This window comes from Panthera onca, chromosome B1 (assembly GCF_046562875.1).
Source record: "Panthera onca isolate mPanOnc1 chromosome B1, mPanOnc1 haplotype 2, whole genome shotgun sequence".
Lineage (NCBI taxonomy): Eukaryota > Metazoa > Chordata > Mammalia > Carnivora > Felidae > Panthera > Panthera onca.
In genome coordinates this window covers 112,785,513-112,812,063 of record NC_138342.1, presented here as the reverse complement: position 1 = coordinate 112,812,063, position 26,551 = coordinate 112,785,513, and the positions used below count along the sequence as shown (strand labels likewise).

General features: G+C 40.4%; 1 protein-coding gene and 1 long non-coding RNA gene across 6 annotated transcripts in view; one reads left to right on the top strand and one right to left on the bottom strand.

The window, feature by feature from the left end:
* Positions 1–14,873, bottom strand: part of PCDH10 (protocadherin 10) — a 63,683-nt gene extending 48,810 nt beyond the window's left edge. For all 3 annotated transcript variants that reach the window (XM_060654180.3, XM_060654183.3, XM_060654181.3), the window contains exons 1-4: positions 11,304–14,873; positions 9,666–9,724; positions 9,005–9,111; positions 836–1,141 (exon numbers count right to left, since the gene is read on the bottom strand). In XM_060654180.3, coding sequence (XP_060510163.1) covers positions 836–1,141; positions 9,005–9,111; positions 9,666–9,724; positions 11,304–13,934 — 3,103 coding nt within the window. In that variant the 5' untranslated portion in view covers positions 13,935–14,873. The remainder of the gene's footprint in view (positions 1–835; positions 1,142–9,004; positions 9,112–9,665; positions 9,725–11,303) is intronic.
* Positions 14,874–15,032: 159 nt separating this feature from the next.
* LOC132693263 (uncharacterized) lies at positions 15,033–24,522 on the top strand. Of its 3 annotated transcripts, XR_014137545.1 has the most exons (5): positions 15,964–16,067; positions 16,358–16,449; positions 16,877–16,954; positions 21,564–23,939; positions 24,172–24,522. It is a non-coding gene; the product is annotated as an uncharacterized LOC132693263 (long non-coding RNA). The 3 variants fall into 3 exon arrangements; XR_009616689.3 differs by lacking the exons at positions 15,964–16,067; positions 21,564–23,939; positions 24,172–24,522 and adding exons at positions 15,033–15,135; positions 21,152–21,554; XR_009616688.3 differs by lacking the exons at positions 21,564–23,939; positions 24,172–24,522 and adding an exon at positions 21,152–21,554.
* The last annotated feature ends 2,029 nt before the right edge of the window (positions 24,523–26,551 follow it).

Below are 26,551 nucleotides of genomic sequence, written 5' to 3'. Positions count from 1 at the left end.
TCCTTATCAAGTATTAGTTTATGTGGTTTGACCAAACTATTGAATTGTCAGTGGTATTTACCGATTAACTAAAAGAAAAAAAGATTCCTATGTAGCAGAGAATAATAGGATAATTTCATTACCAAGACCCTCAAAGAAATATACTACAGAATCTCTAAGCATTTTTATTTTCACTGTGGTTGTATAAAATAATCCACTTAGAGAATATGGTCCCAATATTGAAAGAGAGGAGTACAATTTTGAACATCTCCATTGTTAGAAGAATGTATTATTTTAAGTAAATGAAGAATATTGCTTTATTCGTATGTTTCCATCACATAGTTCCTCTGATTCTGACCATATGAACATATTACTAAATTACGTTGAATGGTCAAAGTGATAGCTGCGCTGATTTCTTAATTTAGCCTAAAATGTTTAATGTCACTGTGGGAAAAGGATGATTATGTGAAAATGCTGGCATCAATAAAAAAATGAGATCTCCCAGTGACTCAAGTGTCAAGAGATGTTTTTCCATCTTAATTAAGCCCTTCAAAACACATGGAAATCAGTAAGCAAGCGAGCAATATTCAAAGGAAATATGAAATGCATTTGAAAAATGTTTTCAACATCAAAAGTTATGTTTGATTGTTGTCAACAACCATGTCCTAACACAGAAACCTGTCTTCCTGTTAAGATACTCATTTTTCCATAGTAAAGGACTGCCTGCATCCAAGAGTCACTTTTATCTTTGTTTCTGAAAAACAACCTGAGCTCTATTTTCACTAAGAAGAATGGCATGTTGAACTTTATTCCCTCAAAGGGAATACTTTGATAAAGGCTTTTATGTAATACTTACTCAAATATGGTGGTTTGTAAGGCGCTCGTGTATTAGACAGCAGTCCATCCAGCTCCTTCCTCTCCAGGGTGCTGTGAAGGGCCTTCTCTTTGCCAAAGGTGGAGAAAGACCTCTCCGCCCCAGGCTGGGCTTCTGGAGTTTCAAACACCTCAGTGTCTGGAACAGAGTCCATGCCAGGAACATGCAGATTGCTGCGATAATCCGCAGCCTGGCGTCCATCCGCGGGGACAAAAGAAGGCATCCAGCACCGATCTGAATGGCCCAGCGCTTTACATTCCTCAGTACAGTTGGAGAAGAGATCCATGCCTGTAAACAAAAGGGAAACTATGGATCCAGGTTTCACTAATGTGAAAGATTACAGGTAGCATAAAGAGTGCTGGGTGAATGCGTTTTAACAAATTTTTCTTGCCTTAACCTCATAGACATCAAAAATGTCTTTGTACTATTGTGCAAAGGGTTAGACTCTTCTAGCAAAGAGGACCTTAAGGTAGATAGATCTTTCTAAAATTCTCAGAGTTGGGAAAAAGCTGTGGGAAAAAACTAGGGAATGGTGAGTAGAAAAAGAATGAATATTTTTAAAAATCTCTGGTGAAATTCATAATAGAGAAAAATATAAGTATAAAGCTTTTATAATCCATAATCTCTAATGATGATAAGGCATCCAACATGTTTATTTTTCCGTTAGAGACAAGAACATCAGAAATACGTAAAGCACAAATGATGATATTTAGATTAAGAAATCTAGACATTAAACAGAAAGTGAAATTCAAGAGAAATACGGCACACATATTGCTAAACCAATAAATAACAAGAATGAAACAACATTTTGTGAGTGGCCAAGAGCATGCTTTCTTAGGATCTCAGAAAATGACCCTAAAAGGTATAGCTCAATGACATTCTGGTAGCCCATATTACTACTTATTATTCACCACTGCAGACAAACCCAGAACAAATGACTATAATTAGTGAAACCAAGGTAATCAAGTGTAATGTGAGTCAGCTGCAGATACTATTGACAAATACCTTATTACTTGTTTCACACTGGAAACGCTTGTCCTAGTGAACACAGAACTGTTTCCTTACTAATCCTAGGATACTAAGATTTCAAATGACACCTTCAAGTTTCATCGTCTCCCACAGATTGACAAGACTATTAAATATTATCTGGTTGTGACTCAAGAAAGCTCAGTTTCTTAGGCAAAGCATAATAATTTTGAGCATTATAGAATACTATTTGACATTCATTTTGGTAACTACCCTTATTCAGAAAAACAAGTACATAAACCATAATCACATTTTAATATTTTTCTAAACATACTAACACATTTATTGTGCATGTTTTTAAACAGGATCAATTTAAAATAACTCAAGTATGATTATTCTGCATAAAAGAAGCTCTCAAATGCATGAGCAGTCTGGAAAAACGATGAATTTCTTTTTTAATCAACAGAGTCATATTTATTTAATGAACCCATCTGATTGTTTCTTCTTACAAATATCAGGAGTGATTTTGAACTCTTGAGTTTTGGTTTTTAAATTCCTAATGGCCTTTTGTCACAAACTGCTTTACTTGTTTGTGTGTGTATATATTAACATCTGTATATAATAAAGTATAGAAAATAATTTTTTCAGAGTATCAATCTTCTAGATTGTCCACAAGTATTTTGGAGATAAGAACAGTTAATTATGTAAATTATGTTTAAAGAAATAAAATGAATCTTCTTATCATATATTAATCTCACTTTATGACTTTTTTATTTTAAATTAAACTATGTATAATGCCGAGTCTGGCTTCGATTATAGTGTTCCATTGATAATTGTCATGCATAAGCCTTGAAATAAATTACTGATCAGTGAACTGTTGAGGAACTTAAACGTGAGCTGAAACCTGGATAAGGAACCAGGTTAAGAAAGCATGTAAAATATGTCAGTGTTTTTTTGACACCAGGGTAGCTGAGGTTTTTTTTTTTTTTTCCTATTTCATCACAGAGATATTTAGAAAGAAAAAGAAAAAGGAAAGAAATTGATACACATTGACATCCTAGGTTGGTAGAAGCTATAGAACCAAAGAGATTTATATTTTGAATACTGTAGTAGAAACGCTCCCTATTTGAAATATGATAGAGCAAAAAGAAAAGATTTTTTTGACAGATGGAATTACTGTTCAAAGTAAAATGATTGTGAGCAATTATTTATTTTAAAATTAAATCCAAATCATAATTAAGTTTGAAGTTGGTGGAATTAATACAAATATTAGGATAATACTACATTATTAAACCATAATAAAAATGGGTATTAATGCAAAATTTGGAATACAGTTTTTTTCTCACATGACCGATGAATATCATTTTAAATATACCACATGATACCATTAACAATCTTTCCCATCTTTTTGAGCAGCTATACTCTCAAGTTCTCTCATAATTTTAAGTGTGATCATCTGTCTTAAATTTTAATAAACTAGTCTCTCAACATTAGTAAGATGCTGTATGTGTTAGGAGGTACTTTTAGTAGAACTTGTTTAATTAAATAGTTTATACTCAGTTGTGCCCATTTTCTTTTCTTGAAGTGTCTGGTTTCCTGGTCTTCGGCTTCTTTAATTATTAGAAACTAGTTAAAATTCTCTCAGACGATGTAATCAAGTTCTCACGAGTCGAGAACCTGTACAAAAATGATATCATGTGCATAACAAGAAAAATGAGAAATAGGATGAAGTTTTATGCTGGAAGAACAATTTTACTCGACAGAGAAAACACTTGTAAATGATGTTCTTACTGAATTTATGAACTAGTCTTTTAAAAGTGTGATTCCCACAGTAATACCACACAGCTATATGTAACCAGAATGAAAGATAAGGTGCTACAAATTGTGCATGAACATACTCCACCAGTTTTACTGACAAAACAAGTGTACTAGTTTCTCATGAGGAAAATGTCAGACTCAGAAGCAAAATTAAAAAATAATAACATAAAAACTACATCAATACATGTCAAATCATTTGTCTTTTAGATGCATGATTTGAGAACCAAGTAAATATACCTGTTACCATTCCTCACTTGAGGGAGTCACTGAACGACTAACTATTCTTTTCTTTTTTTTTCTTTTTTTACCTTCTTTCATTTATCGCCAGTCCCGTTAAATATACTATTTAATGGCCAAATAAACAGAAGTATATTTAAGTTCTGTTGTGATAAATGACTACATGATACACAGGAATGCCAGGTCTTCTGGGACAGGTGACGTATTAAAATGTATGCTTTTCACATTGCTCTTGGAATTTTTTAATAGCTCAAAGTGAAGGCCCCAGAGAAAACAAATTTAAGGTGATTTTTATATTTTCTCATTCAAATGCCCCTAAGTATAGAACCTGTGAGATTTGTTTAGCAGAAAAATACAGGCCAAACCTCAGTTTTGAAGTTTTGGTAATTTCTAAGAATCATCTCAACATACACACACACACACACACACACACACACACACACACACATACATATATATACGTATGCACGTATATATGTATATACATATATACACATATACATACATACGTATATATATACACATATACACACATACATATACATTACTTGAAATTTCTTCTCCTAGTTATTTATTTTTCCCACTTCTCAGAAATAATCTGTTCTACAAGGCATGACAGCTGACGTGATAGACTTCTTGTTATGCAAAGATATATTTAGACAAATTTTAAAATACATATTTTTGAACTGGCAAGTAACTTGTTCTTTATAGTCAGAGGCAGTGCTATTACCATTGAGAACAAATCATGATTTCAAAAATATTATAATTGTATTCAGTTTGTGCTGTTTTCTGATGAATGTAACAATATAAAGTTATGTGTGCATTTCTTTCTCATGCACCAAGACTTCATAAAAATGTTTAATTTTTCGTAACACGATAAATTAATTTTAAAGAAAATCAAAACTTAATTTTTTGAGGAAATTTCCAGTCTTCCTTTAACCACTTACCAACAACAAAAAAATGGAGAGATATTAATTATAACCGCAAAATTGGCATAAGTTTTAGGAAAAGATAGCTTGGACACAGATATTTATTAACATGATTCACTCATGAAAAAATCAAAACATGTACATCAAAATTTCTCCTAATTTATCAATCTTCCAGTGTGTTGATATTTTTCTCCATTTTCTCTAATATTTTGTCATATGCGTTTTTCCAATTATAAATCTCTCTGTAGCGTCAAGTGGCAGTTCAGATTTTCACCAGTAACACGAATAAGCTTTTGCAAACAATCATATAAATTCACTTTATTTACAAATCCAGATGCTAATCTGCCAGTATCTACATTCTGAGTGGAGCTGGGAAAGGGAAATTTGTATTGATGATAAATCAAAAATTGTCTTGTTGGTCTTGTAAGAATGTGCAATCACTGAATATGTTTCATGGTATACTTTACTAGTTTGGAAATACTGTCAACTCCAGTCACTTTGTTTTTTTAACATGTAGCCAAATTTTGACCGCATATCCTGCATCGATCTCAATAATTAAAATTAACACACCTAGTCTAAATTTCCTTGTAACTGAAGGTCAAACGTACAAGGAAGAGCGGTTTGACAATTTTCAGGTAAACTATAACACGTAACATTAACAGAATCACTTATTAGATTGTTCTTTTCAATATATTTTTTAAGAGGACACAAATATTAGAAATAAATTGATAAGTCTAATAGTGTGCATATCACAAATATTTAATAAGCGAGGCAAAAAATTCTTATAACTAAATATATCTCCTTAGATGTGCCTGTAATAATGTTAAAATGTTTAAGGATATGCAACTAAAATTTTTGTATCAGTATTCCAAATCAGAAAAAGATATCTTAATCTCATGATATAATAAACAAAATTGAAACCATATTTCTTTTAAGTATACTTTGACTTATTTGTGGCTATTTAAGTTGTGATTAATCAGATTTTCCTCTTGTGATGGTTTATGCATACATTTACCACATCTCCCTGGACTTCTGCCATATCTAACCAATACATCAATAGCACACTGAAAAAAACGGAAAGCACCTTGACAAGGCTATAGAAAGAAAATGCCACAGAGCAGTGGTCAAGCCGAAGAATTTCACACATGGAGCCAGGTGCAGTAGAAAACTGAAAAAGCTTATGTGATTCTCTGTGCAGCTGCCTCCGTGTTTAAAGCCCTTCTATGAACAAGATTGGTGACTCCAAATGGCTTAGAAAGGAGAAAAGCAAGGAGGGGGGGAGGTGGAGAAAGAACAAAAAAGAAAACTATTCATAGTAGAATAAATAGAAGGCATATCGAAATAAATAAATACAAAATAATGCTAACAGAAAAAGAAATCAGGGATAAATAAAAAGTTAGCAAGTTTAAACAGGTGAAGCACTGAGCTAAATAGTGTATATAATGAACTATGGAAGAAGGTACAAACTGAAGTAGAGATTTCAGAGTCTGTATCTTTCTAATGTTATTTTTCCATGGCAATCTGGTGTTCTTCCCCTAAAAACTAGCTCAGTGAGATTTGCTGATATGTATGTATTTTTTTTTCATACCCTAAACCTGGATATAGACATGCTATGAATAATATTTCCTAAATATTACACAACTAGAAGATCATTAGTACCTGGCATTACAAGAAAATAAAACAGATGTACTTATTTCCCTGAAATGGGCTTAACTTTTAGGAAATATTATAGCCACTTGGTGTGAAGTTTATAGGACACAACATCAGTAGGGACTGGAAAAAGTCATTAAGTAAATGGATTTCAATTCTCTGCACTTAGGGTTTCATACTTAAAAAAAGAAAACACTTCAAAATCATTCTTACCATAAAATTAGACATATTAAATCTGATTGCAATTCAGCACACAAAGGTGAGATTACTTCTTAATACAAGCGTGTCATTACAATTCTAAAAGAGCAATTATCGCACTCAGTATGTTGTGCCTGCCTCGTAACTGCCAAGGAAATACAAAAGTAAATTGTTAATTCTGTGATACTTTTCGTGTTTAAGAATGTAAAGGCAGAGGCAAATTTTACCACTGATAAAGAAAAATACAAACTGCCTTGCTTTTTGGAAATTTTTCCAGTACACAATGTAGCATTTTAATTTTCCTTGTAATGCTTTGACATCTCAAATAATTTGAAAGAAACATTACCGAAATGGCAACACTGAGTGCCTGTGAAATAAAACAGCTACTGGGAAGACGCATTGATAAGAATGTATTCCCATCCATCTTCCAAATTTAGTACTTTTTGCAGATGTTTATTCGTTTCTCTTTCTTTGGTTAGGTTATTATGGCTCATTATGTCTGAGGGACTAAACTAATTGAAATGTTCATTGAGATTGGAGTGCTACAGAAAACAACAACAACAACAACAACAACAACAAAAAACAAAGCAGAGGGTGGGGGAGTGGGAAAAGAATAAAATGCACCCAAGGAAACATGCACCAGATACTCTGTTTTAATATTAAACATTTTGTTTTAAAAGTTTAAAAAAGGCTAACTTAAATTAGAAACCCTGGAAAAAGAACAGGAATGAGCAATTCTACATGTACAGCTTTTTAAAGATAACAATAAATCATATGCCATATATAGGCCAAAAATGAAAGGGACTTTGTACTCAAATATAAACTTCTGGCAAGATCTGGTTTGTTGTCAGGTTCCCAGACACTAAATAGATGCTCTGTTCACTTAGCGTGAAGGCCCGCAAGGGGCAGGGACCTCCGGGGATTCTTGGCAGTTCTCAAGTCTCATTAGGTCTGCATATTAATGACTTGCAGCAATATAAAGAGACCCTTGAGCAGCCTTTCCCCCCCTCCTCCTGCCTGTGTTTCCCAAGGCTAAGTCAGTCTCAGACACAGCACACATTGGCCAAGTGGGAGGCTTGCAGTAACCACTGCTGCCAGGCGACCGTGGGGTGTGGGCTGCCCTTTGACACACTGCCTCAGCACGGTTTAGAGGTCCACCGAGTGTGTTAAGGAATGTGTGCTCTCTAGGACCAATATTACCTTGAGAATCAGGACTCTCTCACTCTAGGGTTACATCGTTAACCAAAATGGAGCTCAAAAGCATGTGACCAGAGTTGAATCCAGAGATGGCCCAATGATGGACATTTTTACAAGTCACAAAAGTTAATTCATTCGCCTTTCCATTTCTTTTCGCATGTCAGAAAACCACAAACCTCAAAAAAAGAAAAATTTAAAAAAAAATACAACAATCACCCTTCTTGGTTGAAAGGCCAACGAGGTAGAAAATCCAACCTCATTTAATCCAACCTCAAATATGAAATCATTTTCATCATTGTAAGGTACATATTTTATTTTTAAAGTGTCTTCTTTAAGTATTAGTAAGCAGAGTTATCAGCATCCTATAAAACTTAACAGTTAAATTTATATAGACAAAAGTAAAGCAAATAAACAATGTAAAACATCTGTGTCACATTGCAACCCCATCAGTGACTATCATTAAGCTCGTATACAAATACACACAGGGTTCAACTTTTGACAGGTCATGGACCCTATTGAAAATATGAGGAAATCTAGGATGCTCGAGAAAATACACATTATCAAATGTTTCCTAATGTCCTGAAGCCTAAGAACCCAGCACTGGAAACCCTGCTTTCAGGCTATTCATGACTTTTCATCACCATTCCTTCTACCATTCAATACTCAGTGGCTTACAAAATGCACTGCTCTCAAAAGCAAGAAATTTGGATTCTAGTTCCCAATCATCCAATTATTCTCTTGTGACTTTGTACAGTTCAATCAATTTCATTCATCTTCAGTTACCTCATCCATAAACAAGTCTAATAATACCTTAATTGACTAAAGACTGAGGACTGGACCAGGTGAGAAATCTATAGCTCTTTGTGTGCAATACAATTGCACTAAAGAACATTACATAAGGAAGAAATAGCTCATATTCTAACGTATTTCACAATAAATCTCTAGCTTTACCTCTCTGAAGGAACATCAAATTTTTATAATCCTCTTTGAATATACACTTATCAACATAACATGACACCATTTTTTCTGTGGATTTACCAACATTAAACCTACAGAAAATTACCTAGGACATCATTCTTTCTAGATTTATTTAAAACAACAACAACAACAACAACAAAAACCATAAAAGTCAGCATTGCTCTTTGAACACACTTACCAGCTGACTGGCCGCGGTTGGTGGCATCGTGATCACTATCTCCTTGTTCACTGTCTCCATGACCACTGTCCTTAGAGCTTACTATGTCGGCTTCCTGGAATGCAGAACTAGAAGTACAAAAACGTGAATATTAGAATAAAAAAGGTGAAGAAACACAGAAAACATTCTTCTGCCACCACATGGTCAACAATGGTGCTGCAGATTCATAGACCTCTCAGTTGTCTTTATTTCTGCATAAAGCTGGTTTTCATCACCTTAAACTTAACTCTTTAAAACTGAGCATAGCAGGTGGTTGAGCCCTTAAGGCATATCTAGTTTAGCCATTTTCTATGATTAGAGTTATGTATATGTTTATATGATTTTCATAAAAGAGAGTATCCACCTGGAACAGTTAGGGAGACTATCAGAAGCAGCGTAGGCGTGTAAATTGATAAGATATTCAAATATATTCAGAAAGTTGTATATAAATGAAATATGCCCAGATTTTAATGTATTGTCTAGGAACCCCAACATAATCAGCATGTATGTTCTGCCTTAACTGGAAATGTTTTATACATTTTATATTTTAATATTGAATAATACCCCTAATTCCTAATTTTAGTAGGTTGTAAATTGTCCACACACCAAGGTAGGAAAAAAAAAAAAAAAAAAGAGTCCATACCTGTTAACTCGGCGAGGTCTGTCAACTAGATAGCTGAGCTCTGCTCGCTGGTGTTTAGTCTAGAAAAAAAATAAATAAATCAAGAGCATTTGAATGCTAAAGGTTTAACTAACAGTCCTTTTTTTGAGGTAAGGAACTGAGTCTAGTTTAAGTAATTGTGTGCATTTTTATGAATTTTCAAGCTATTCTAAGACCTCACCCTAGTGACTGCTGGGTAAGGGGTGGGGGGGGGGATATGCAGAGACACTCAATCTAGACTTTCAGTAAAGGTTAAAAAAAAAATTCCAAAAATAAAAAGCCAATTTTAAACGTGTGTATGTGTGTTTTTAAGGAGAGAATGCAAATGACCTCACAGCTAGGGCTCATAAACTATTGTCCCTAATAGAGTCAACCTAGGTAAACTCTACAGTCTTTCTTTCAGTGGCCTAAAACAGTGTTTAGGTGCATACTGGTTGACACAAGAAAAACAGCACGCTCAATAAGCAAAAAGTTTGGATATTTTATGGAATTATTTTGTTGTTTATTTTCAAAATGTGCTTAAGATACAAATGAACTGTACAAATATTCATGAAAGTCAATTAATAATATCTAAGACTCAAATAAAATAACCTGCCAAGAAAGGAATTCATAAAGCCCCCCCCTCCCCATTCTTTTCCCCCTCCAAACGCCCTCTGCATTCTCCTCCCCCCACCTCCGGCATCCACACACCTTTTCCGGTCCAAACTTTCTAGTACATAAATCAACCCTGTTCTCCCCCTCCCTCCCACCTTCCAACTTTGCCACTTCTCCATCTTTTAAATAGAAATCGGAATTGACAAGCCAAATTCTTTGAGGAAGAAAGCCAACAGTGGTGATTTATCAAGAACAGTGGCAAGAGGTGATTATTAGTTAAAAGATATATTTAAGGTAACAATTGTTTAAGCCTTTCTTTAGTTTACGCTTACAGGGGTTTGTGCCAAAGTAACTTCATTCAAATTCACACTGTGTGGGCCTTGGGTTTCAAGAGCGTCTGTAAATGCTGTCCAGAGCAGAACTGAAGGCTTTTCTGCAACCCGAGTTCAGGGGACAAGGATCTGATAACTTATTCGCTAAAACATGCATTCGAGTTTAGACGACTGTGCAAAGTTAAACAATCTATAGCTTACTTTTACACGCGACTGAAAGCATCGATAAACAAAGCAAACAGCATTAACTTTATTAACGCCTGGGACAAACGCAAAGAGAAAAAGACCTTTGCCGGTGCCAGAAAGTCCCTCCATCACATTTTCCTCGGTCCCCCTCCTACTTTTCCCTTTACCCTCAGAAAACTGAGAAGGGAAAGGGCTGAGAAGGGGTTAGGATTTTAAAGGAACGATGCCAGAGGGAAGAAGGAAGGTCCAAGGTGGCAAAGCACCAAAGGGAGGAAATGAAAGTAAATGTGGAGGGGTGGAGCGCAGAAAATTAGGGACAACACGAAGTTTAGGTTACATACGAAGGGGTGGGATAGCCTCCCCCGCCCAATTCCTGCCCCCACAAAGATACAAAGAAGTTAATATCCTAAATATAAATACAGAGTGCACCAGAGATACAAGGGCCGGGCTAGAGGAGGCTTTCAGATGGAGGAGATGAGAGATGGTGGTCCTTTCGCTTCAGCCTTACCTCGTTGGACAAAATGCTTCCGTTGGAGATGATGTCGGGCTGCTGGTCTGTGTAGCCGGTGACGATGGCCCCGCAGGGGTTGTGCTCAGTGTCCGTACTCCGCGAAGGGCTGCAGGGCTTAAGGAACATCAGGTCGGTCTTGGCGGACTCAGGGGTCAGGCAGACCTGGTAGCAGTAATTCTGGTTGTGGTGGTGGGAGCCAAAGCCCCCGGACTCCTCCACCGGCACTTGGGCCGGGTTACTGGGTACGTTGGAGCTTTGCACCAGCATGATGTCCGACTTGCTGAGTTTTTTCTTGCGCGCCCGGGCTTGGCGGCCGCAGCAGGTCGAGCCCCCACCGCCACAGCAGCAGCAGCAGAGGCAGCAGTCACTGGCCAGACAGGTGTAGATGTTCAGTTTCTTCTCTTTTTGGCAACGCACGGCAAGCACGATCATGGCTAGCAGGAATATGAAAGAGACCGAGCCCAGCGCAATGATGAGGATGAGGGTGAGGTCCAGCGAGGTCTCCCCGCCGCCGGAGCGGCTGGGGCGCTGATGCTCCCCTGACCCCCCGCTACCGCCCCCGCCCCCTCCCTGGGGCTCCACGGCTCCATCCACCAGCTGCACCACCAGTGTGGCAGTGGAGGACAGGGGCGGCTGCCCGTGGTCGCGCACCTCGATCACCAGCTCGTAAGGCCGCTGGGGGTCGCGCTTGGCCGGCACCCGGCGCGCGGTGCGGAGTTCCCCGGTGCGCCAGTCCATGCGGAAGAGGTTCATTTCGTTGCCCCGCACAATGCTGTAGGTGAGTCGGGCGTTCTCGCCGTCGTCTGCGTCCACTGCGGCCACGCGGGTCAGCAGGTAGCCTGGCTCCGCCGACCGGGGCAGCACCTCCCGCGCTGGAGTCCCGTTGCGCCCAGGCAGGGGCGCCACGATGGCAGGGGCGTTGTCGTTCTGGTCCACGATGAGGATGTTGACGGTGGCGTTACCGGCCAGAGCCTGGGGGCTGCCGGCGTCCCGAGCTTCCACCTGGAAGCTGAAGTCCTTGAGCTGCTCGTAATCGAAGGAGCGCAGGGCGTACAAGTAGCCGTTCTCAGAGTTGATGGACACGTAAGTGAAGACGCTCATGCCCTGGATCTGGCACTCGAGGATAGAGTAGGCTAGCTGGGCGTTGGCGCCCTCGTCGCGGTCTGTGGCGCTTACCGCGTAGATATAGGCGCCGGGCACGTTGTTCTCGGTCACATACACGTCGTAGACCGGCTGGCTAAACCGCGGTGCGTTGTCGTTCACATCTGACACTTGCACCTGGATCGACTTACTGGTGGAGAGCGCCGGCTCGCCCCGGTCCCGAGCCACAACGGTCAGGGTGTAGGAGTCCCCGGCCTCTCGGTCCAGGGGGGCTTCGGTCACGATCGTATAGTAGTTCTTGAAGGAAGACTTGAGGCGGAACGGCACATCCCCCAGCAGCTCGCACTGCACCTGCCCATTCTCCTCTGAGTCGCGGTCGGTCACGCTGAACAGGGCCACCACGGTCCCGGGCGCCGCGCCCTCGCTCACCGCCTCCTTCACCGTGCTGAAGCTGATCTCCGGCGCGTTGTCGTTAGCATCCAGTACTCGCACAAGCACCTTGCAGTGCGCGGGCACCGCGTTGGGGCCCAGGTCCTTGGCTTGTACGTACACTTGGTACACCGGGCTCTCTTCATAGTCTAGCTCTCCGCTCACCTCCAGCCGGCCAGTGCGCGGGGAGAGTCCAAAGAGCTCCCGCGCCCGGGGCGAAATGTGGCTGCTGAAGGAATACACGACTTCGCCATTCTGGCCCTCATCTGGGTCTGTGGCGTTGAGCTGGATTACGAGCGTGCCCGGCGGCGAGTTCTCTGGTAGAGACACAGTGTAGACGGGTTGGTCGAAGGCGGGGACGTTGTCGTTGGAGTCCAGCACTCGGATGGTGAGTAGGGCAGTGCCGGTGCGCTGCTGTTGGGGGGGCAGGCCCCCTCCCCCGCCGCCTCCCCCTCCTTCTCCTCCTCCTCCCCCTCCTCCCCCGTCCACCGCGGTCAGCACGTAGCGGTGCACCGCTTGCTGCTCTCGGTCCAGCGGCTTCTCCAGCACCAGCTCGGCGAATCGGTTGCCATCCCCCTGGGTCTGCACGTCCAGGGAGAAGTAGCTGTTGGGGGTGATCTCGTAGTCGCGCAAGGAGTTGGTGCCCACGTCTGGGTCGAATGCGCTCTCCAGCGGGAAGCGGGTGCCCGGCGTGGCGCTCTCAGAGATCTCCACAGTCAGGTCCGGCTCCGGGAAGGAGGGGGGGTTGTCATTGATGTCCAGCACTTCGATCTCCACACGGAAGAGCTCGAGGGGGTTCTCCAGGAAGACCTCCAGGTGCAGGACGCAGGACGGGCTCTGCTTGCAGATTTGCTCGCGGTCGATCTTCTCGTTCACGTACAGCACCCCGGTCTCCAGGTTGAGGTCCAAGTAAGGGGTCCGCGAGTTGGGCACCGTTTGAAACCTGCGAGCTGAAAGTTTTGTAATGTCCAAGCCCAGATCTTCAGCGATATTCCCCACGAAAGTGCCATGTTCCTGCTCCTCCTGCACTGTGTAGTGAAGCTGGGAAAAGACTCCTTCCACCATCCAGAGCAAGGCAAAGAATAATAGCACAATCATCTCCAAAGGGAAAGGAAGCAGCTTCCCGCAGCCAGTCAGCCACCCAATCACCTCCCCCACCACCACGAAAAAAAAAAAAAAAAATCTTAAAAAAAAAAAAATAAACAAATAAAAGTGCGCTGTGTGGGGGGCTCCTGTGGCTTTCTGTCCTGAAAAATCTTATTCCTTTTGCTTCATTTTAGGGCTTCCCCCAACTCAGCCTCATTTTTCAATCTTAGCGCAGGAAGGGTGACAGGCGTCCCCTTTCCTCATCGGTAATCTTCCCACTGACCAATTAATAAAATAATAATACAATAGTCAGCGTCCTTTATTCCGACAGTCTTGGCGCAACGCGGCGCTGGCAAATCCCAAGGAGGAAATTTCGATATTTCAAGACTGTCCTCGGTTTGTCTTCTTGCTGATGGGAGGAGAAGGAGGAGGAGGAAAAGAAGGAGGGGGAGGAGGAGGAGGAGGAGGTGGTGGTGGTGGTGGCGGTGGTGGTGATGGTGATGGTGATGGTGGAGGAAGATGAGGAGGAGGAAGATGAAGAGGAAGAGGAGAAGGAAGAGGAGACGCTGCTGGCACCGCTGAACATGCCTCAATGTCAACGGCTGGCAAATGCAAAAGGGCTTAAAAACAGCAAGATAATTTTTTGCCGGAAAAACATAGAACGGCTCTGCAGCATAAAACTTTCATTCTCTTCATTTCTCCGGATGGATGTTCTTCTTGGCATTTTCTCCTCTTTCGTTTTATTTGTATTTTTTGGCTCTCATAGTTTTGTCTTTCTCTGTCCTCATCTCCAGCATCATTTGCCTCTCTAGAAGTGTGATGAGCGGCTTCTTTCCTGCTGTTTTCTTCCCGAGCCTCTTTCCCTCTAACCTGTCTCTCTTCCTTCCAGTCTTTCCCTCCTCCTGCTTCAGTCCTAGAGACTGTGATCTCGGCTGGCAGTTTCTGAGCTCCGAGCGCTCCGCTTTTCTGTTTTTGCGCAGCGCCCTCATTCTGCCAACCAATCGCTGAAGAGCACCACCCACCGAGCCACCGCTAACTGGCAGATCTGGCTGTCAATCATGAGCGTCACTCGGCAGCCGGGAGGGGCGGGATGGAACCCGCGTTCGGGCGGGCTGCCGGGGTGAGTGTGAGTGTGAGAGTGAGAACAGCCCGGCAGGTCCCGAGGCGCTGGCTGGGGACTCTGCCGCGGAAAGTTCCCAGTCCCCAGCCGCAGGTAATGGAGAGGGAATAGAGAGGTTCCCCTGTTTGCATCAGCAAATGCGAAAACATAATAGCAACAGCAGCGGTATCCTCTCCCAGGAGCGGGGTTTCCAATGACGCTAACATTCTTTTTCCTTTAAGGTGTTTTCCTTTACTACCGATCGTGGAAATAAATCACCGAGAAGGGGAAAAGTTGCAGAGGGGCCGCTAACTGACAGGGGTTACCTAACGAAGGGGCTCTGGCCGAGACTGCCTGTACGATTTTAAAAAAGGGATATAACATGGGTTGTGTCAAACTAAGCGGGAGGGTCTATCGGGGCTGGATGCAGCGGAGTGAGGCAGTTGGGGCGTGGGGCGGAGGTGGGTCCTGAAAAGCCGAGGAATTCACGCCGGGAGATGTGGGCTGGCAGCTACTATAGATGTGCAGACGCGTTAGACGTGCCTCTGCCCTTCTTCAGTGTATATCCGTAACATTCTTACCAAACAGATTATTTCCCCTGGGGACCTAGTTAGGGCTACGAGCGCTTTGATCAATGACTGAGGAATTCCATTTGAGCACTACCTGCAAGCACGCCAGCCTAACGCCGGACTCGCTGGCAACCGAGCGCCGCTGGGCGCTGTAAGGCGCCTCGGATATCCCTGCGCCTCGCCCTGCCAAGTGCTTCGCTGCGGCGGCGCGCACGGGCTATTTTCTGCTTTTTGTGACATTTGGAGATCCCCTTCCCCGCCCCCATTATAGACCCGGGCAGCGATTCTTGCCCAGTTTGGGGCAAGACCGCTAGGTGAAAACGGCCGGGCTGCTGAGAACACGCGCAGGGGTGGGGGTGGGTAGGCGGGCAGGGGCTGAGCACATGCGGCGCCCGAGTCTGTGCCTCTGCGGTTATCAGCGAAGGCGCTCGCACACTGACGGCGCTCGCATCCATCCTCCCCCAGCCCGGAGCACAGGTCTGTGAAAGCCGCAGCGGAGTCCCGAACCCCCCACCCGGATCTCGAAGGATGCGCTTGACGAACTCTGAGGGCCCACTGCCGTGGCGCGGGGGCAAAGCAGAGCATCCATGCATCCACTTCTTGTGAAGTTAAAATACAGCGCGAACTCTTGTTAGAGAGTGGAATGAATGTCCATTCTCCGAGAAAAAGATTTTTTAAAGCATGTTTTTATACTAATTAATGGGCTGTACGGGGGTTGTTTATTCACTAAAGCTGCCCCAGTTTAGTCTTCTTATGCCACAACATAGGACGGTCCCTCGCGGCTTCCTGGTAATGAATGACCCGAGGGTAACACCAACACAACCTTCGAGAGAAGGCGGACCATTTCCCCAAGCCCGAGGTACGTTTTCATCTCTTCGTGATAGGGAATTAAGGAGAGCAAGTGTCCACGGGCGTGATTGCAGACGGAGGCATGCCTCTGTGAGTCCCGAGAGTGCGTGTCTACTGCCCTGCCCCCCCCATCCGCCACCACCCCCCCTCCGCCCCGGGCTCTTTCATGGAGATGGGTCGTGCCTTTGAGCGGTTGGAAGGAAAGGATGCCAGCAAAAATGGCTAATCCTTTTTCAGCTGCAGTAAATTGACTACTGGCCATAGCCAAGAGAAAACCGCTGCAGTTAAAATGATTTTAGCATCACGTCTACTGCTGAGAATGGAATGGCAGTTTATAAAAACGACCTGTGGATCAATGAAAAGGAGATTATAGTATATCTGAATATTAATAACGGCATTGCATCTGTACTTTCCACCCTTCCCCCCTTTTTCTTTAGATCTGCAGGACTGAAATGAAATATTTTGAGCTCTTCTAGCTGACTCATCAGAATCCTGGAGCATTTTTTAAAATGACGGTAATTTTCTAATGTTTTCATTTATACATATGGAAACACTTGTGTGTGTGCGCGCGTGTGCACGCGTGTTTGCGTGTGAGAGACATGTGGCTGAATGACAATGCAGATCTGAAACTGTTTGGGGAAGAGGGTTTGTGTTTTCAAAATGTAGATGAAGTTTGGGCGGACTTGAGGCGTTCTCTGCGAGCCAAAGAGCTTCCAGAGGTGGAGATGAGAACGTGGAGAGATGGCCAGATTTGCCTGTAAATAATCACTACATCCACTGTAACACTTGAGCTGCTTTTTTTTTTTTCTTTCTTTCTTTCTTTTTTTTTTTGGAGCTGTTGTGTTTGAGCCGGGAACTCTCTCGCAAACGTGGGTTACAGGCGTCTCCTAGCGGCGAAAGCAGCATAGGGCAAGCCAGAGAATTTTGCTTTGGAGCTCCCATTCCGCAGGGTTCGCCTGTTGGGGGCTCTGCAGGATTTCTTGGGTCACAGAGGCCTGTGTCCGCGCAGGCGACGCCGGCCCGGGCCCTCTAGAGGTCTCGCCTCTCGAACTTCTAGTCTCTAAGGCTCCCCTGGACTCTCAGGGTGACAGCGGGGTCTTCTGCTAGGGGGAACAGACCCGAGCCCGGCCTTGCCTTCCCTCTAGGTAGCTCCAGCCAAAGACAACTGCTAGAGCATTTTGTTCCAAACAAGATTCAGATACTGGCATTAATAGCCTTTTCCGCTTCTTTATCCTGGAACCATTAAACAGCCCCACCCCGTCACCCACAAAACAACAGCCTTTTAAAAATGCCTCTTAATTCTTTTTTCTTCTACGTGCCCTTCGGTGGATCCCAGAATTTAGTGAAGCCATGAGTAAGTAAATAAGAGCCTCGGTGGTGGGGTTCACGACCTCTTTGAAGTGCGGAACATCGTGTAATAAACCGCGTCCCCTCTATCCCCCTTCCCCCATTACTGGACCAGGAAGGGAGCAGTGATACCTATGGAGCACCTCCCTACCCCTACCTCCAACACCTTCTCCAGGGGAGCCAACCGTCTGGGCTAAAACAAATTGCATCCTAAATCAGAGTGGAAAAGCAGTAATTATTATTTCGAGAGGTGTATCAAAATCAATTTTCATAAAGTCCTGGTTGGTGTATGAGAGTGATAATGCACATTCGTGTGTTTCATTGGCCTCTAAGTGCAGCAGAAATTGGGGGGTGCAAAGGATCCCACAAATGCTTTTTATATACATAGTTAGAAACTTTGAAACTAGGTAACAGGGTTGCTTTCTTTCTCACCCTTTTGTGGAAAAAGCGGGAGGGAAACAAGTTTGTTAACCAGCGGTTGGATAAATGAGTGTTTGCAGTGATTTAACTTGACTTGAAAGCAATTTGTTTCTAAATCCTCTTATTATTGCAGTGTGCCCAGAGCTTTGAGAGAAGATTTTTTTTTAAAGAAATGAAAGAAAAAAAATTTAAATTGTCAATAAGAAGTCTTTCAGACACCAGACCTGGCCAGGATTGAGGTAGATGGTTCCTGGCATTTGCCATTCGCAGCAAGGAGAGTGCAGAGAGCAATCACAAAGGACCTGGACTGCGTTGCATCTCTTATGGCTATGAAATAGGTTTATTTGTGGTAGTGCAACCTAACTTTAGAGGTGGAAAGTTTTGGAGCCAATGCCAGGGACGCTGATATTTTTGTTCATCTAGTTATAGAGACAATGTTGACTAAGTTTCTAGAAAAGATTGATAGCATATTGTAAGCATTTAGGTAACTCCTTAGTTACTGTGTTGTAATGCTCTCAACTCAACAGAGAACAAACTAATACATATTTTGGGGACTGGGAATACTAGATATTCCATTAAAGCATTACTTGATATTCAAAGTAGAAATGTTCTTCTCCATTTTGTTTAACCTCGTTAATATTGGTACGGCTTCACATTTCAGTGTCTTTTCAGTTATCAGTCAGGGCCAGCATTTTGTTAAACTCTAAACAGTGAATTAAAAGCACTGATGAGCTGAAGCAGCCCTCTAATGCAAAATGACAAATTGCACTTAAGCAGCACATGAAGAAGAAAATGATTTATGGATTTTTACAATGGTCTGAGCAAATGAAAGCAACATGAATTATACATCCTAATGCTCACGATATCATTTTCTAATAATACTGTTTCAGTTCAGATGCTACACTCTCATCCTTTCTATAAGAGATATTGATCAATAAGAGGTCCAGGAATATTTTTAAATTAGGCAGTGGTGTCCGATATGGGTTCCAGATATATATTTTTTCCCTGAGTATGGGTGGTGAACATTGAACATACTAACATTCTGGTCAGTTCCTTCACATACTGTATCACTGAGTGATAAATAGTCTTTGGGAAACTAATGTTTTGTTCCACACCTTCTTTCGGAATGCAAATAAATAGATCTAATTTAGAATGACAATCCTTATTATGTCATGACCTCTTTCTCTGAAAATCAAAGTGTGTAATCTCATCTTACCTTTTTCTGTCATTGCTTTGGATATTGAAAAATCTGATTTCTCAAAAATGTCTCTTATCTTCTTCATCTTTGTTTCATCCTATTTTTCCAGAACACTGTTTACTTCCTTAGTGTGTTAAAGACACACCTGAATTAGTAAAAAGGTCATATGCCTTAGTTTTATTTTGGCCTTAGTAGACAGAATAGTTCTTTTGGCCATCTTAAATTACAGGAAAAAAAAAATCAATCAGATAAAATTTTATGTGATGCTTGTTTTTTGAATCTGGAAAAAAACATCTAGTTACCTCTATGTTATGATGGGTGACTGCTCCCAGCACTTTTATTTAACCATTTGTGTCTTATGTAAGTATTTTAGCGTGTGGGTAGAACTTTAAGAGAAGATAGTATCTTTGCTGTATTACACATTTAACCTCAGGAAACTTCTAACTACCCAGAGGCCTCTGCAGTCACATTATTAGGACTAATCTTAATTGTCCAGGTAGAAAAAGAAAAAGAAGAAGAAAAAATGAATCACAGCTTCTGGTTTTGATAGCATTCATATCACTCTTACTGAAAGTTTACTGAAATCAATGATATTATTAGGATTGTGAGTAAGAACTACAAGACATCACATTTAAAAAGCAAGCTGTTTTGCTAACATGAATGCTATGTGGGTTTTACTGATGGGGTCCAGAGGTAGAAATGAAGGTTTGAACATTTAGATCGGTTCAGAACAATTTCAAAAATTAATTGCAAGCCCTGATTAAGTTTGTCTGAGTAAGAAAAAAGGTATCTAGAATTCTGTGTTTTTTCTTCACCAGTGTGTTTGCTTCTTATCTGACCGTGATACAGTCAGCATAATGCTAGTGTTTATTTGGCAAGTATAAATTGTTTTCTTAAGGGGAAGCCCCTTGAGTTTATAAATACAGAATGAGATTATCCAAATTTTGATAATCCACAAGCATCCACATTGATAATCCACAAACCACAGCATTATTTTCTGAAGAGTTTGAAAATGTTATTGGAGACAGTCACCATGCAAAGAATATCAAACATAACTTGAGAATTATGTTAGTAATTAGTAATTGGAATTATAATAGTAAACAGAACAAATAGATACTTCATTAAAAAAATTATCTATCTCAGTTTGACTGGCTAGTTAGTGTAATTTTTTGTGTTAGAAACTTGATTTTCATGATGCCTCATTTAAATGGGCCTGGGAACACTATACTTTAATATTCTTTATTTTATTACAGTTTTGATTTTTTTTAAGTGAAACTGGATAATTAACTTTAAAGAGTCAATGTATTCCAAGCATTCTTACATAAGTTAGCATAACCTCCCATATCTAAAGGTATTATCATTTCAATATCATAGGTAAAGATAATAAGGATGTTCAGAATTTAAGTAACTCACCAAATCAATACAAAACTCAAATCCAGACCTCTTGATGCTAATGTTGAAGCTCATTTTTCTACAACACGATATTTCTCTAGTTCGAGTTAGATTTACTTAAAAAGTAAAAAAAAAAAAAAAAAAAAAAAAAGAACTAATTTAGAACTGGGGTTCATTCAGATTTTGTACTGACAAGAATACAGCTTTCATCATAGTCAAATGGCTAGTACTTCATTGAGTTGAGCCATGAAAATGTATTTAAGGAGGTGTTTTGTGTGTGTGCATGTGCGGCGGGGGCACAGGGCATTGTCAGGAAACCGAAACTTGAATATGTTGTTTTTTTTTTTTTTACTAGAGTGAATAGACTATAAGCAGCCATCTCTTTCTCATGCAGACCAGCCTGAAATGGAAATTGTAGGTTTTAATGATTGAAAATGGAAATTGATAGAACACACGTGCCCAAGAGAAATGCATCTCCACTTCTTCCAGTCCTGAAAGATAGGATGTTGATCAGCGGTCCCAAAAGCATTGCCTTGATTTCTCAGAGTTTGTTAAAAGCTAGGGAAAAAAAAAAAAAGTGTAATCACTCTATACAGTGCAAATATCTGTGTATCTGTGTTTATTTTGTATATATTTCTGGTCTTTAAAAGGGAAATTCTGTTTCAACTATCATTTGATACTAACTTCTTCAATGTTGCTCAGAAAAGATTGTTTTAATTTGAAATTTCAAAGTTAAACAAATTTATTTGACCATCATGTGCCAGCAGAAAATGGAAAGAAACAACTTTAAAGACTCTTAAATGCAGAAAGAAATAATCAAAGGAAGATGATTTGGAATCTTATATACCTACTGTAAGTAAAATATGTATTATTATTTTGATAATAAGTACTGACAGAGGAACAATATTGTGTTTCTTTTAGAAGAGTACTTGGTAATTCAGGGTATGTGTATTGGATGTGTACAGGGTAGGTTCTCTATGTGATTCATTTCTAAAGGCACCCAACTATGGCAGACAATGATACAGTAAATTATGAAGAACATAAACTTGAGAATTAAGCCAAATTGGGCTCAAATCCCTGCTTCTCAAAATATGTGAACTTGGGCACACTACTTAACTTCTTTGAAACTCTGTCAAAGTGTGTCAAACATGCTGAACATCTGTTAAAATATGATGATATATTGACCTTGTTGAGTCACTGTGAGGCTTACCTGAAATGTTATATGTAAAATTCTTGGCCTGTTGTAGACTCTCAGTCAGTGTTAAATATTTTGATAGCCAGATGTTTTGAATGAGGTATCCTGAAACAAGATAATTATGGAGAATAGTTGGCATTGATTTTCCTAGTGGTTTTATTTCCTTCATGAAACACAAACTAAAGAATTTACTTTGAGGTGCAAAAACAGTTTAACATTGTTCCTATTTTACGGAAATTACAATATAATTTTGAAGATTGGATGCAAATAATGAATGAAGAAGACTAAACTAACAAAATTTTAATTAGGCACCAAGACATAAAAATCAATAATGACCTTTATTTCATAATCATGTTTTATATTGAAACTTTTATTTACTTTTTTCCAGATAAGTTTACATTTTCTATAAGCTTTAATTTATATGGTAATACTAATATGTAGATAGATTTTTAAAATCATCTTGATAAGAACATGGCTCTTTCGTTGCAAAAATATTTTTCTTCTATATGTGTCACAATTTTAGGATTAAAGTACTCTTATTTGATAGATTCGCTTATCTTTCTTCCAGTTCCTTGATGTAAAGCCTTAATACCTACTACTCTATCCATGCCGTTGAGTACTAAAATTCTCAAAACTAAAAACAAATTAGTGAAAATCAGTGACTGAAAATAGAATGAGTTTATTAGAATGACCAATTCTGAGTGTCAAGCCTCAATTGTATTTGACTTTCTCTTTAGCATTCTCCTCCTTGCAGTTTCTCTGCCTAGTTTTGCTGTTAGTATTCTCTTCAGTGGCTTCTTATAAGTTTAGAAGCAAAAGCATGCACTGGTGCTTTTATGATAGGAGCACAGCCATAGGAATACTGAAATAATAGGAAAAAAAAATGTAGGGGGAGCCTGGGTGGCTCAGTCGGTTAAACATCTGGCTTGGGCTCAGGTCATGATCTCGCGGTTGGTGAGTTTGAGCCCCGCATTGAGCTATGTGTGCTGACAGGTCAGAGCCTGGAGCCTGCTTCAGATTCTGTGTCTCCCTCTCTCTCTCTGCCCCTCCCCTGCTCACGTTCTGTCTCTGTCTCTCTCTCAAAAATAAACATTAAAAAAATTAAAAAAGAAAAAAATGTAAATCATGGGTATATTTTTTTAAGGATTCACCCTCAATGTGATAAATAAAGAATATACATTAACAGGTCTGAACATTGAACAGTATGAAAATAAACCTGTTAAAACATATAATGACTATAAATGTTGAGTGCATGGAGAATAGAGAAAAGACTAGAATAACATCAATTAGTTAAGCAAAAATTTCTAGAAAAGGGCAGTTTTGTTACTGTTTTAAAGACAACAGTGATATGGGTTAGTAGAAAGACCTATCTGAAGTAAGTGAGAAGGACTTGCGCAGTGACGAAGTGAAGGCAGTGACAGCATAAAGCTTTTCTTACAGAGATCATCAAACAGCAAATTAATCTTTTCAATTATGGGGCAACATCCTGGCTTTGGACTCAGTTTATCCTGGCTTTGGACTCAATCTCATTGGAGATTGGCTTAAATCTCCAATGTCAGAAGGCCTTAATTTTATTTCATTAGATTTTCCCCTCCCCATCACCATGTGCAAGAACTTGACCAAATTTAAGGTCAGCAGAGAAGGGTGAGATCCTCATTCAGCATTCATACCTGAATAATGCTTTGGGTATGATTTGGGCCAATAGCCAACTTTAGCCTTAGAATTATGATAAAACCTAATATTATTGCTTGTTCATTAGCATACATATTTGAGGACCTTGGCCGCTGTTGCTAATCTAATGATGAAGTGCTGATTGGTGATTTTCGCCAACCATTTTTTAACCTTGCCTAGTCAGACTACCTAAGTATCAAATTTATCAAGAACATATTGTCATTCTGCTGAACAGGATAAGAGAGAGTACTGTTTAAGCCCAAGGAACCTAACAAACGTTCAGCTGAATGGTCACATTTTTTTTAAATTTTTTTTAACGTTTATTTATTTTTGAGACAGAGAAAGACAGAGCATGAATGGGGGAGGGGCAGAGAGAGGGAGACACAGAATCAGAAGCAGGCTCCAGGCTCTGAGCCATCAGCCCAAAGCCCGATGCGGGGCTCGAACTCACGGACCGTGAGATGGTGACCTGAGCTGAAGTCGGACGCCCAACCGACTGAGCCACCCAGGCGCCCCTGAATGGTCACATTTTTGATGAAATTGTTGGCTGCGTAACCAGTACTTAATAAAGATGTGCTGGCTAAACACATGAATGCTTGACCTTTTCACTTTCTGCTATTATTCATCTTAAAAGATATTTCTAAGATACTTCACTCAATTCCACAATATATGTTTTTAATAATCTGTATTTGAAAAAGGTCTTTTCAAGTAGATTATTGCTAAGAAACCTAATATGGAAAGCCCATGGTACGAGTGTGTTAAAAACACTTTATCTCTTACTTTCCACTAATGAAATGCATGTCTTCTCTCTCCAATTGCTATCATTATGATTTTCTTTGTTGTCTAATGTTAATCTTATTTTCTATTTACTGCATTGACTGTATGAATATGAATAGAGTAAGCAAAAAAGCCAATATTCTGGATTGTTTTATTTCTTTTATAAGGTCATGATGATAAGGTAAGAAGGAGTCCTCTGTGATTAGAATGTTAGATGTTAAGGGTAAACAGAGAGGGAGATGGGAGAACATTTGCTGCCTTAGGTAGAATCGGGAGATACTATAATTTAGAAGAGTATTTCAGGGTTAATTTAAAAAGAAATGTTGATTAACTTTGTGGACTCAAAGCAATATACTGAATTTCAAGCCAGAGGGGACACTTGTCTTGCTCCTAGCTTCTCATTTCTTCAATCTCCTGAAATGGAATTATGTCACTTCAAAAAAAAAAAAAAAAAGGCTATTAGTTGCATATATATATATATATATATATATATATATATATATGCATTTCCATATTCCCCAGCTTCTTCATTCCATACTTGACACTTATATTATGGTTTAGATATTATGGAGTTTGGATATAATTCTGTAATTAGGCTCACAATTATTTTGCACATGCAAGATTAAGAGTAATCCTGTGAGGTTTTTCACAGTCTAATAAAGTCAGGATTAGTTGACCAGAGTGAAAGGATTTAAGTATAAAGGTAAAGTACACACGGTAGGAAAAAAAAAAAAAAAAGGTATGGTAGTTAAAACTATGTTTTTTGGTATAAGAAAATAACATATCAGTGAAACAGGGCAGATGACACAACTTCAGGTGATGTAGAAGTTTGCATGGTTTAAAATGGAGAAATTTCGTGTCTGTTGTGAAAAGAAAGGTTTAGTTTTTCATCTTTCGTGATATACAAAGATGAATTCCCACTGGATTTGAGCATTAATTAAAAAAATATAAAACCATGGGCTAACTAGATCTATGATAGCATCTGTGGAAAAAAAAAAAAAAGGAGGTAAATGGAGGAAAGTGCAAATACCAGAAATTTAGTTTATTCAGGAATAGCAGAAGAATTGCACAGGGAAGGCAAAAGGTAGGAACCTTTTGCAAAGTCTGAGCGCCTGGGGAGGCTGCATTTATCTGGGAGGAGCCCAAAGAATAGGGAGTCCAGCCAGAGTCCAAGCAGTGAGTTTATTGGCTTAAGAAGGGGGATAGATTCTTTGCAGATATTCCTTGGCTGGAAGAGAAGTTTCGGTCTTCTGTAAATAGGGGATTTACGGGGGCAGCCTTCTAGTTCTTCAGTTGTGTGTCCCTTAGAGTGCATGGGTGAGATGCTCCGTTTCAGATGCTCTGTTTCAGAGGCTCCATTGGTGCTTTCGATTGGAATCCTTTCACATGTGGAACATTTACATCACTCCAGGTTCTGGTTACAGGGCTTACCATTGGGCTGTTCAGGTCCACTCCTGAAGGCAAGTAAGAGAATTTCCCAAACAAATATGTGAGAGACAGCAGAAATTTTGCTCTTCCCACGAAGTGAGGCACTCAAATGGTGAGCAGGAGCCCTCTCCTGAGACCTGCTCATTCACTCCTAGGAGCCCCTGTTCACTGAAACCACTGATGGTGGCAACAGATGGAGGTTCTGGAAGGGGAAATCAAGGTTGCAATTATATGGACCTCTCTTAATTGCAGTATGAGGTGTTTTTTTTTTTTTTTTTTAAGTTTTTTTGTTTGTTTGTTTATTTATCTATTTAGAAAGAGAGCTAGCATGTGCACACCCAGAGAGAGGAGGGAGAGGCTCTGTCAGCTCAGAGCCCAACATGGGACCTCAACTCATGAACCCTGGGATCACGACCTGAGCAGAGATCAACAGTCTGCCTTTAACTGACTGAACCAAGTGCCCCTACATGGTGAGTTCCTTTTGACATTGATGTGGGAAGACAGGAATTAAGATTGTTACCCTTTCAATAATTTCCTCATTAACAGGATTTTAAAACTTCCCAATTTTTAGTGTTGACATCCCAGAAACTCTAAGAGGCTTGTTTCAGTTAGAGAGTCCTGAGATAATAACCCGTTTTTCACATTCCGAGTGGAGAGTATTTCTAACCTGCATAAAGAGCTTTG